Source organism: Apium graveolens, chromosome 10 (genome assembly GCF_009905375.1).
Source record: "Apium graveolens cultivar Ventura chromosome 10, ASM990537v1, whole genome shotgun sequence".
NCBI lineage: Eukaryota > Viridiplantae > Streptophyta > Magnoliopsida > Apiales > Apiaceae > Apium > Apium graveolens.
Genome location: NC_133656.1, coordinates 115,081,588 through 115,093,658, shown reverse-complemented (window position 1 = coordinate 115,093,658; position 12,071 = coordinate 115,081,588). Strand labels below are relative to the sequence as shown.

The window sequence follows — 12,071 nt, the reverse complement described above, 5'->3', positions numbered from 1 at the left end:
CCCTATTGGCTGATAGAATTCAGGGATGAAAGAGGAGTTAGAAGATTCTTCAGATTGGAGGACCAAATGAGTATCTCTAGAAATGAGACTCTTTTGGAAATGCAGGAAATGCTAGATCTCTCAGAAGCTGATGAATTTGAATTCCACAGACAACTCCAGAATCAAATTGAAGAAAACAACAGAAGGCTTGGGAAGAAATCCAGACAATCAAGAAAATAAATTTATCTGCTCAGACTAGAGGAGCACCTTGATAACAATTGTGAGTAATTTCTTTGTATACTTTGCATTGTTCAATTTTCAGCAATTTGTAGTACTTATTAGTTTTATCTACTATTTTTCAATCTGTATCTTTAGAATGTTTTATTATCATCAAGTTTTTCTTAATTTATGGCTACAATTCCAGTAGACATAAATTGGGGGAGATTGTTAGGAATATGTTGTGTACTTGATGATAAGCTAAACAAAATACCTTAGTAGATTTAACTTAGTGAATTTTGTAGCACCCGACAGATGATCAATTATAGTCCTTGAAGGATGATTCAATATAGTCCCGACGGATGACTAATTGATATCCACCGGGTGAGTAGCTTATGTAACAATAAGTACTGTAACACATTTCTGAAAACAACTTTGTATAGATTCTGTAGTAGCTTATGAATCATGTTGACTACTAGTAGATGTGCAAAATAGGTTGATTAAATGTAAATCTAAGATGTCTTATAATTCTGCACAAATGAGATAGAGTCAAGTGATAAATGGCTACCCGAAGGATGATCAACAAAGCTACCCGATGGATGATCAACAAGGCTATCTGACGGATAACAAGCATGTATCCGACGGATGATCAATTCAAATATCTGTTGATAGTGACAACACAGTCACATGCGTCGAGTGTTTGCAAAAGGAATGTGGCAGCTTGTTTAGCAGGGTTTTGAGAACAAAGAAGTATCACCATTTCCATGCTATTATGAAGATATTCAAATATGCTGGAATAGAGTAGTGAAGCAGCATAGATATAGACTTGATAGGTTTTGTTTTATTATCTTCTCTTATTACTATGTAAACTTGGTGATATATAAACCAAGTGTAGCAAGTAGAACAACTAACAAGCCTAAGCAAATACATTCTCATAGAAACATTTGTAAGCTGAATCCTGTAGCATTTCTCTGTAAGTTTAGTTGTTCATATTTGTAAGCAGTTGTGAGCTATTCAAGCTTCACAGGGTTCTCACTCGATATATATATATATATATATATATATATATATATATATATATATATATATCTTGTGGATACATTCAAATCTACCAGAAAGTTTTAAAGACCTGAGTTTTTATTACTTTGTGTTTGATTTACTTAACTCTTTATTCCGCACTTTGCAAATCAAACAGTTAGATATAAATTGAGTTAGAACCATTTTTCATAAATCTCAAAAAGGAGTCAGAATCACATTCAACCCCCCTTCTGTAATTCTTGTTGTATTCTTAGGGAATAACATGGCCCGGTTAATTTTTTGTGCATTTATGATTATAACTATGATACACACTCTTTAATGATATTGACTCACTCTTTCTTTCTCTTCTTTCTTTCTCACCTTTTTTTTCTTTTTTTCCTGTGATTAGTCCTAGGCATACCTTCTTCGACATGGTCCCTTTGCAAAATTGTTTTAATTTACCAGTTTAAAATCCGTGCACGGATTTTATATTTATTATTTTTCATAAAATATTAATTTGGAGAGAATATTTAAATTGTTCACTTCAAAAATTTAAATAACATGAGTTGATGACAAATATATTAATACATGTATATATTCATAAATTTTTTAATTAGAGATTTTTGAAAAGATAATATATATGAATGAATGATATAGTTTTGTTCATGTTTACATGCGTGTTCACAAACAAATATTATTATTTAATAAAAAATTAAGTTTAGTTCAGATCAATAATATACAAATTATAATTAATCTTATATTATTATTTCTTTTATCCCGGATCAATACTTTACATTATTTTGTTTCATCCCTTGCAATAGTTATCAATCATTTGCATTATTGTGCCCGTCCATTACCCATATCAAATTCAACTAATTATTTTTAGATTGATTATAAATTTTTAAGCCCTGATTAATAGGATAATTTTGTTTTAACCCAGATAAATAATATATATGATATTGTTTTAATCTGGTCGCATTATATTTTAATTTTAATTTTTTTGTTCTGATCAATTGTATGATATTTTTTAGCATGTGTGAATTATTTATGTTATTTGGTTAAACTCAGTTCAATGTATTTTTTTCGTCGTATCAATAATATTTATTATTTTGTCTTAGTCCGATACATATTAATATCTACAAAGTACAAATTAATTATATTTAGTTTGATTTAAATTTTAATATATCTGAGATCAATGATATAATCTTATTTTAACCCGAATAAAAAGTACAAATTATTTTATTTTATCTCGGGCTAGTAGTTAGCTTCTGACAGTATAAATAAAGATACTTATATTATCTAATATATATTAATATAAATAATGATATTTATAATATCAATTAGAATTAGAATTGACCTACTAATTAAATTTTTAATGTTTCTTCTATTATAACGTAGTATAGATTTGATGATCTAGGCACATTGATCATATCTAGTGCTCTAAGCAGGCTGGTCTTTACCAAATTATTTTACTTTATATGATATTATAGGCATATTGGTCTTTAAGGAGGATTACTTTAATTTATTTGGTGTCATGGATACATTGGCTTTTCATAAGACTCAACTTTAAATTTGATTTTGATGTTAGAATTGAATTCAATTTTATTGGTTAGATTTAGATAAATTTATTGGTTTGATTTTAATATGGGTCTGATTCGATTCCTGTTTTAGATTAAGTTTGGAGCTAGTTTTGATCGGATCAAATTGATTATTGGTTTTAGTTTTAAATTTGGATTCAGTTTCGTTTACAATTTTAATATTGGTTGCAAATTTGATTTACTTCTGAAATTATTTATTTTATTATTATATGATATTAATATCATTTGTTTTTTTTTGTTACGGGATACTCTGTTTTTTATTGTCTTGCGATTGTATCTTTACTTTTATTTTGTGCGCTTGTCAGTTTTGGATTCACTTTCGAGTTTTTGATTCGTTTAGATTCGTGACTTTATCTTTACATTTATTTAGATGCTATGGTTTCTGATGTTGTAGCTTGTGATTTGTTTGATCACGTGACTATGTTTCTTATCTGACCAACTCTCAACACACTATCGTGATTCCTGAGTTTGAAAGGATATTAATATAAATAATATTATCATTATTGAATAGTTTCATTATTATAATAATTTTTTTAATATAATATTTTTCTAGTATGATATTTAATTTAAAATATGAAATTCAACACATTTAAGTTACAAAAATACGAGATAAACGAATAATAAACTTCGTCACAAAAAAATATTACTTTTTTATTATAATTGAGAACAAGTTATATTACAATAATATTATAGTATAATAAAATTTTACTTTTCACTTCTCTATGTTCTTTATCACTTGACCTTAATGATCTTATACCGTTAAAATGACATAAATAAAATGAAACAATTCTACACTATATTAAAGCTGCATTGATGATAAATCGTTAACTTTTTGTCGAAACAAGTTAAAAGAATGATGTACATCGTAAAGGGTGGGAAAAATAGAAACACCAAAATAATCAATTTTGTAATGAAAAGACTAAGAAATCACTCTCACTTTTTGTTTGTGCCAAATTTAAAGCAGATTTCATTAATGACTTGAAAGAAATTCAATCGGAACAAACCCCCAACTGATCATGCAACCAGATTGAAAAACAAATAGAGCTAAATAATTAGCCGTTTTGTTTCCGGATTGCTTAACAAACTGAATACAAATATTCTGAAAATTAAAAAGGAAGGTAATGGTTTCTCGGACAATCCAGGACACATCTCCCCCGAAAACAGTAACTTCACAATTGACCCTCACATTAATTCGATTGATATTGTAATATTCAGAGGACTCAGTTACAACAACTGAGTTTAGAGGCCTCATGTTAGAACAAATATTTTTTGTGAGAGGCGAGTACATGTGATTTTCACCACCGTTCCAAACGCACCCCATCTATCTACCTGTCAGGACTGACTATAGATCTGCCGAAAGTGTTGTTGATGCGAGATATCCAAATCTCCCAATACACCATCCAATTCATTTTCAAGACAACCACCACATAGCACAAAACGAGACACATCGCATAAAGCGAGACAATCAAACACACAAATAATAACTTAAACAGAACAATACGGAAAAACCCAAAATTCAAAAATCTTGGAATAACACCAAATTGTAATATGTTGTTAGATCAAAGATTTTGAATCCAAAAAGTGAATTTTATTATAAAATCCAAGTTCTTACCTTATTAGATCTGAAAACTAAAGTGAAGAACTGTAATGGATTTTTCGAGTTTTGTAAAACAAATCTCGATTTTATTAAAAAAAAGTGAATAAAAGGAAAAGATGAAAATGAATAGAAAGGGTGAAAAATAAGGTAGGGCGGTTAGGGTTAGCTAAAATTAGGGCGGCCGACTTATGTGAGAGAGAAAATACTTGGGAATTTTTGATCACTCTCACCTTTAATCACCTCTAATATACTCTAGAGTGTCACCAAAGTGATAATAAGTTTTTAAAATATGTGTCCTTGGGCCTATAATGAATAATAACAATTTTAATAAATTTGGAGTTTTTTAATAATAAAATTGTGGTACATACAAGTATTCATCGTATTTATGATTACAAGGTTAATAAGAATATTTCATACTCATAAAATTGGTACTAACCGTACAATAATAACACAGTCAAAACAATTGATTGCTGTAACAAGCCATAGTGGTGCTATGTTGTCTTGCATGAATTAATTACGTTTACAAGAAAATGGAAAAACACATCTCTATCTCTTTGATGCAAGGGGCCTGATCCATCCATGATTTTAGTAAGAAATGATGCTGAAGCATGAGGAGTATAAAATTAAAAAACACACAATGATATAAATTTATAAATGAATGTGTGTATGTTTTGTGGGTGCTACAAACTGCCCCCACACTCTCATATATCTCGATCTATATAATACAGTTTTGTGTGTCCAAAAAGACACTGCCCATTGGCTTCTTTTGCCTTTTGTTTCAGTGTTTTGTAATAAACAAAGAAATGGAAAAAATGAGCGTCGTGATTGTTAGCAAATCAAATCATTTATATCTGGACAGTAGAAAATTATATTCTAAACATTGAAGCAAAATTTATTTGTATCTTCAATATTCACATTAATTTTCGTATTAAATTTATTTACAGAAATACGATTATGAACATCGCTTGTCATGTATCATGAACAAGAAAATATATTTAAAATAGTATTTTTCTGTGTCTGTTGTTTCTGCTGCCTCCCTGTTCTGAGAAGTGCAAATGGGGTAGCAAAGAATCAAACTTTGACACACTTTATTATTTCTTACCCCTCATCTTTTTTGCATTCTTTACCTTCTGACCATCCCCCTCCTAACATGTCTTTCCCTTGTTTTTTCTACTCTTGACATACTTGCATACTTATATTATTGACATCTTTGTTGCCTAACTTTCTACTACTAGCATTTGCTTGTTTTTGTAAATGGAAATTGATTTGAACCATGTTGTGAGTGAAGTAGAGGAGCCTACAGGTTGTAATGAAGAGTGTAACAAGAAGGGCTGTTGTGTGTCAACTTCAACTTCTTCTTGTTCTTCTACTATTTCATCTCCAATGGCTGCTGCTGCTAATTCTCCAATGTTTGTGGAGCTTTGGCATGCTTGTGCTAGTCCTTTAATCACACATCCCAAGAAAGGAGACTTAGTTGTATATTTCCCACAAGGCCATTTAGAACAAGCTGCCTCTGCATCTCCTTTTTCACACATTCAAGTGTCTAATTTTGACCTTAACCCTCAGATCTTTTGCAAGATTTTGGATGTTCAGCTACTGGTAATTTCTACTTTTTTGGCGTTTGATCTTTTGTTTTTTGCTTGAAATTAGGTGATTTTATGTTATTCTACATTGTGGCTTGATTTCTAAGATTTCTTGAAATAGGCAAATAGAGGTAATGATGAGGTCTACACTCAGCTAACTCTACTTCCTGTGCCAGAACCAGAGGTATCTTTTTTACTTACTTGTCTGTGTCTAATCACTGAATTTCATGGAAAATATATTTTATTTTATAGCTTGTGCATTTTGCCATTTTGGGGAACTTTGTTTTGTTTGTTAGGCCTTTTTTGTTGCAATTTTAGCTTTTGTTTGGAAAAAAAATCAGCTCTTCTTTATATGTTCTTTCTTTTGGGAAGGTAATTTCTGCATTTGTCACTTGGCAGTACTTCTTCATTCATAAATTGCATTGGCTCTTTATGGTAAACATTGTCTCTGTGCCAGTTGTTTTATGGTTTTTGAATATCTTGCTCATTTGTGATCATTTTATTTTGAAAAAATGTGCTCTCTTTGGTTCAAATACGAAATAGTCTAGTGTTTTGGAACAAATAATTAAAGTAAACTGGGAAGCTAAACTACCAAACAAGCCATGTGTATGACAGTATGAGTACCCATGAATAGATTTTAAAGATATACAGGTGGAAGAATGCTGGAGAATTAGTAGATGATTAAAGATTAGGCGCGATGAAGAGTAGTAGAAAAGCAAACTAGTATTTCATAAATAAATAGAGGTATATTGGAGAAACAAATACAAACATCTCAGCTTCCCTCTAGCTTAGTGTAGAATGCTCACTGTTTGAAATTGTTACCTCTTTGTTGAGTTTGTGCAAAATAAAATCTTATAAATGACCTTTTTCGATACTTTTTAGTTTTCGGACACAAATTTAGAGGGGAAACAGAATGAATGCCCGGGGATGGATGACGAAGAGGGTGGTGCTACACCTACAAAATCAACTCCTCACATGTTCTGCAAGACCTTGACTGCATCTGATACCAGCACCCATGGAGGATTTTCTGTTCCTCGAAGAGCTGCTGAAGACTGTTTTGCACCTCTTGTATGGCTCTTTTCCTAGCATTGTATTTTCTATCCTTGATGGGTACACGGATTTATTATAATTCAACTATTCGTATTACATGTCCTGTTGCAGGATTATACACAACAGAGGCCGTCTCAGGAGCTTGTTGCCAAGGATCTTCATGGAGTGGAATGGAAGTTCCGTCACATTTATAGAGGTAATTGAGTGGAAACTGCACTGCGGATCAGTATTAAGAACTTTCCATTTAGTGATGTTGTAGTCTCTCTTTCGCTAATTGGATATTGCATTTTAGGTCAGCCAAGGCGACATTTGCTAACAACTGGGTGGACTATCTTTGTAAGCCAAAAGAATCTTGTTTCTGGAGATGCTGTCCTCTTTTTAAGGTTAAATTGTTTGTTAAAGCTCTATAGAATACTTGTTGTGCATCTTGTATGGAGGTGTTCAATTTTATCTGTCCATTGACAACTGATAAAGAAGTTAATGTAAATTTTAAAGCAAAAATAGATAAGATTAACATGGAAAATTTTAATGATCGCCTATATTTTAAACTAATTTTACAAACAAAAAGTAGTACTATAATAATTATTAGCTGACAGAGTGTCTAAGCACAGTGCCCAAAACAGATAAGTATAAAATGTAAGAGCAAATAATCATTTAGATGTTGAGACAAGATAACAAACAGTGAAGAAGTAAAGTAATACTTATTAGCTGATAGAGTGCTCAGTGCCTGAGCACTGTGCCAAAATAGACATCTCGATCATGTTTTATAATTGTTTTTTTTGTTAAATTTGTTTGATTTATAGTTGTCTTCACCATATTTTACAGAATTAATTTCTGGAAGATTAGCTATTGACGTGGACCAGTAGCAATGAAGCTACTGATTCATTAAACAAGTAGAAAAATATTACCCTGGCCCTTGAGAGAGAATTTCTTGTTGTCCTGCTTAAAGTGCGGAACACTTCATCTGTTTACCATAATCTGTGCAGGGGAGGAAATGGAGATCTGCGTTTGGGAATCAGAAGAGCTGCCCGGCCTAGGAATGGTCTTCCAGACTCAGTTATAGGGAACCAGAATACTTATCACAATGTTCTCTCTTCAGTAGCTAATGCTATATCTGCTAATAGTCCCTTTCATGTATTCTACAACCCAAGGTACCACATCTATCATTTCTTACCACTAGTAGTAGTTTCATTGATCGAGAAACTATCTCTATGTTCCATTGACTCCATCGCTGCTTAACATATCAGACAGTACTTAGCTTCATAACTTCCTATCTTAATAAGTCTTCCATAGGGATTGTTCTTTCGTATCATCTTATGGAAGCAAGTTAGAGATGTCTTAAGACAAGACACAACTTAAACACCTGACCTCTAACCATATGCCCATGAATGTTTATATGCCCTATACTACTCACTGAGGTACTTTCCCAGTAAAAGAGTTGATGAATTATGTTTGTTACTCAGCCCTTCTGTAGAAGAGAAAAAAACCATGCAAATGCAATGTTTTTGCTGCAGAGGAGAAGAATAAAAAAATGTGTTTGTAGTTGCGGAACTTCTTTTCAAAGATAAAGAAAAATTATTATCTCTCTGTGTTTGTTACCAATTTTATTTTGCTGAAAAGATGAAACATTGTAATGCATAGATATCTAACTGCACCAATGATTGGATGACGCACCCCTGTTTGTGAATGGGAGTTTGAAGTTCATGCGCATATGTAAAGATATGAGCATAGGGATTAAATTACTTGCTGACTTCACTTTTCATGAATATTTCCTTTCCTGCTTCACTAAACACATGCTTATTTTAGATTATTTTCTATCAAAACTTTTATGCAGGGCTAGTCATGCAGAATTTGTTGTGAATTATGAAGAATATCTTAAAAGCGTCACAAGAGTAATTCCCATAGGCGTACGATTTAAGACAAAGTTTGACAAGGATGATTCCTCAGAAAGAAGGTTTCCATAATCTTTTTTTTTTCTTTGGGTTGAGTTGTATTCCATGGGTAAGTTTTTCCCCTGAGAAAATGTACTCGCTCTGTGGCAGGTTTGGTGGTGTGGTTACTGGTGTTCAAGATCTGGATCCATACAAATGGCCAACCTCAAAGTGGAGATGCTTAAGGGTAAAGACTATTTTCCACCTGTATTGTCCCTCTGGTTCTGGTTTCTAAGATCTATTCTACATTACACTGCTTCTTTGTTTAATACCCCTGTTATTAGTTGCAGTTATTTATGCAAGCTGATATTAAATTCCCACCTATAGATCTGTAGACCCTAATATGCTAAAATTTGTGGCAGTAGAAGGGTACAACCTTTGTTACCCGGACTTTTTGATTCACCTCGAGTACCCATGTCATGCACTCAACACTTCGACATGTGTATGGAAACTAGACATTTCATTTTGGGCAAAAAACAAATGGTTAAATTGTTAAAATATTGCCGAGTCTAAACATGTATCATGTTGGACACTTTTAGCCGAGTCTTGGTAACATATAATGAAACAATAGGCTCAAGAAAGGAGCGGGCTTTCATATAACTCAGGCATATTTGAACACCCAAATTTCAAATAATGGGTGGTTAGTTGTTTGTGTATATTTCATAATGTTAACAAATTTGTGAGATTTACCTAGATTCCCTTTTCCATTCATATAAATTGTAAACCTAGAAAGCAAAACTATTGAACTGGCAATTTTCTCTGTTGAAGTATCTGCAGTTTATATTTCTATGTTAATGAAAGTTTAATTATTTGAGATCTTGCATGTCTTGTGAAGAAGAAGAATGTTGTGACTTGTACAGGTCAGGTGGGATGAAAAGGATGCAATTGGTCGTCATGATCGAGTTTCACCATGGGAGATAGATCTTTCTATTTCACTTCCACCCCTGAGCATTCCTTCCTCTCCAAGGCTGAAGAAACTGCGGACCAGTCTGCAGGAAGCTCCACCGGCAAACCCTCTTCCTGGTACAGTGATTTAATCTTATTCTTATAACTCGTATAAAATATTGTATTGGCAAATCTACTATTTACAAAAAGTAAAAAAGGAAAATTTTCTTATAATCACTCAAAAATATTTTAATGTCTAGTTTTATGTAACTTATATCCCTATATTTCTTGTAGCAGCAAGGGTTGGGTTTCTAGACTTTGAGGAATCGTCAAGATCCTCAAAGGTCTTGCAAGGTCAAGAAAATGTAGGTTTCGTATCACCTCATAATAGATGTGATAAACTAAACTACCCAAGTGAGTTTGAGATGCAATCAAGAATGCATCAAAGCATTGCATCACATAGGATGGGCAACACGGGTGCTAATAATTTCAAAAGGGCCCAGCCATCCACCACTTACACAGGCTTTTTGGAATCCAATAAATTTCCTAAGGTCTTGCAAGGTCAAGAAATTTGCTCACTGAAGTTCCTGACGGGGAAATCTGATGTGAAACTCAGTGCTTGGGGTAAAGCAATTGGTTATGATCTCCTTGACATGCATCAAACACCCAAAACCAATTTCTACCCGCTAGCTTCCGAAGGTACTAGAAACATGTATTTCCCTTCTAAAAATGTCTATAAAGCTCTTCAAGATCACGGCATGCTCGCATATACCAACTTCCCAAAAGAAAGTGTTCCACTGAATTCTTCTTTTAATCAAAGTGGGGTTACCAACCATGAAGCCACAAAGTTGAACTCATCAAATGAACCTCAGTCAGACTGTCTCATAATTCCTAAAGTCAAGGTGAATTCTAAAAACGAGAAAGATGGAAGCTTAAATGAAACGATGACTAGTTGCAAACTTTTTGGTTTCTCGTTGAGTGGGGAAACTTCAAATGTAATCTCTCCATGTTCATGCAAGAGGATCTGCACAAAGGTTAGCATGGCTGTTATAGTAACAACATTATCTATCTGTACATTCCCTCGTCTTTTGCTGACTAGCTTGAGTTTACGAATATAATTCTTAGGTTCACAAACAAGGAAACTTGGTGGGAAGATCGATTGATCTCTCAAAGCTCAGAGGTTACGATGACCTGCTCATTGAAATGGAGTTGCTCTTTAGCATGGAAGGCCTCTTAAGAGATCCTGCCAAAGGATGGCGAATATTGTTCACCGATAATGAGAATGACATGATGGTTGTTGGTGATGATCCTTGGAAGTAAGCTCTTACATGTTATAAATATTGTTTTGCTCTTACATAGGCCTTGTTCATTACCAACTATCTAAGTAATTTATCAAGTGACTTATCATGCATACCCTCGTGTATTATATTACAGCGATTTCTGTAAAATGGTATCCAAAATACATATTTACACCCAAGAAGAAGTGGAGAAAATGATGGTTGGGATGATGAGCGATGACACTCAAAGTTGTCTAGAAGAAGCACCACAGTAATGGACGTTGGTCAGCCATATTTATCAGTGTAGTTTGATTTATTTTTCATAGATTGGTCAGCCTATTTACTTTCTAGTTTCTACCCTAGTTTCCTGGGTAAGAACAGAGGTTGTCTTCTAATATGTATTGCTACGTCAGTGTTATCTGTTAACCTCGGACCTTTTTTATGTATGTCCCAGTAAGTTTCGACTGTAGTAGTATGCTGCGATATTTTGCTGCTGAAGTATGTTAAAACTATTATAATATAATAATGAACTTAATCAAGAAGACTCATAAAATTTATTGAGAAAGTTTTTCAAAACTTATCCAGAAAGATTTGCACAGCTTTTAAGAGAAATAACTTAATAAGGAAGAATTGTAAAATTTATTAAGGAAAAATTATGAAATTTACTAATGAACTATAATACTTATCAAAGAAGATTTAGATAACTTCCTTAATAATACTTGTCAACCAACCTCTATAAATAGGAATTTCAGATATACTGAAATATATTAAAATACAATCCTTTCTTCAATTTATTCTCTCTATACTTACAATTATTAAGTTATTCATAATCAAATAATTCAAGATTTATAACACGTCATTTACTACCCGTTATTAGCACGAGTCTCTACTAGCCGGGCCTTATTTTTATAAAAGAGAAATAACTTAATTTTACTCGC

General features: G+C 32.7%; 1 protein-coding gene across 2 annotated transcripts; it reads left to right on the top strand.

The window, feature by feature from the left end:
* The first annotated feature begins 5,324 nt into the window (after window positions 1–5,324).
* LOC141692753 (auxin response factor 4-like) lies at window positions 5,325–11,646 on the top strand. 2 transcript variants are annotated; one of them, XM_074497686.1, is made up of 12 exons: window positions 5,325–6,006; window positions 6,112–6,174; window positions 6,873–7,058; window positions 7,152–7,236; window positions 7,333–7,423; window positions 8,027–8,191; window positions 8,875–8,994; window positions 9,083–9,158; window positions 9,832–9,994; window positions 10,151–10,890; window positions 10,982–11,172; window positions 11,291–11,646. In XM_074497686.1, the coding sequence occupies exons 1-12, from the start codon at window positions 5,662–5,664 to the stop codon at window positions 11,406–11,408; spliced, it is 2,343 nt and encodes a 780-aa protein (XP_074353787.1). In that variant the 5' UTR covers window positions 5,325–5,661; the 3' UTR covers window positions 11,409–11,646. The 2 variants fall into 2 exon arrangements, with proteins under 2 accessions (XP_074353787.1, XP_074353788.1); XM_074497687.1 differs by having other exon boundaries at window positions 5,334–6,006; window positions 10,154–10,890; window positions 11,291–11,645.
* Window positions 11,647–12,071: the final 425 nt, after the last annotated feature.

Bases quoted from the DNA above. Each gene is read 5' to 3' on its own strand.
- LOC141692753 (XM_074497686.1), top strand. From the start codon at position 5,662: ATGGAAATTGATTTGAACCATGTTGTGAGTGAAGTAGAGGAGCCTACA. The intron at 7,424-8,026 runs GTTAAATTGTTT...TAATCTGTGCAG, and splicing joins GATGCTGTCCTCTTTTTAAG to GGGAGGAAATGGAGATCTGC. The intron at 9,159-9,831 runs GTAAAGACTATT...TGACTTGTACAG, and splicing joins CAAAGTGGAGATGCTTAAGG to GTCAGGTGGGATGAAAAGGA.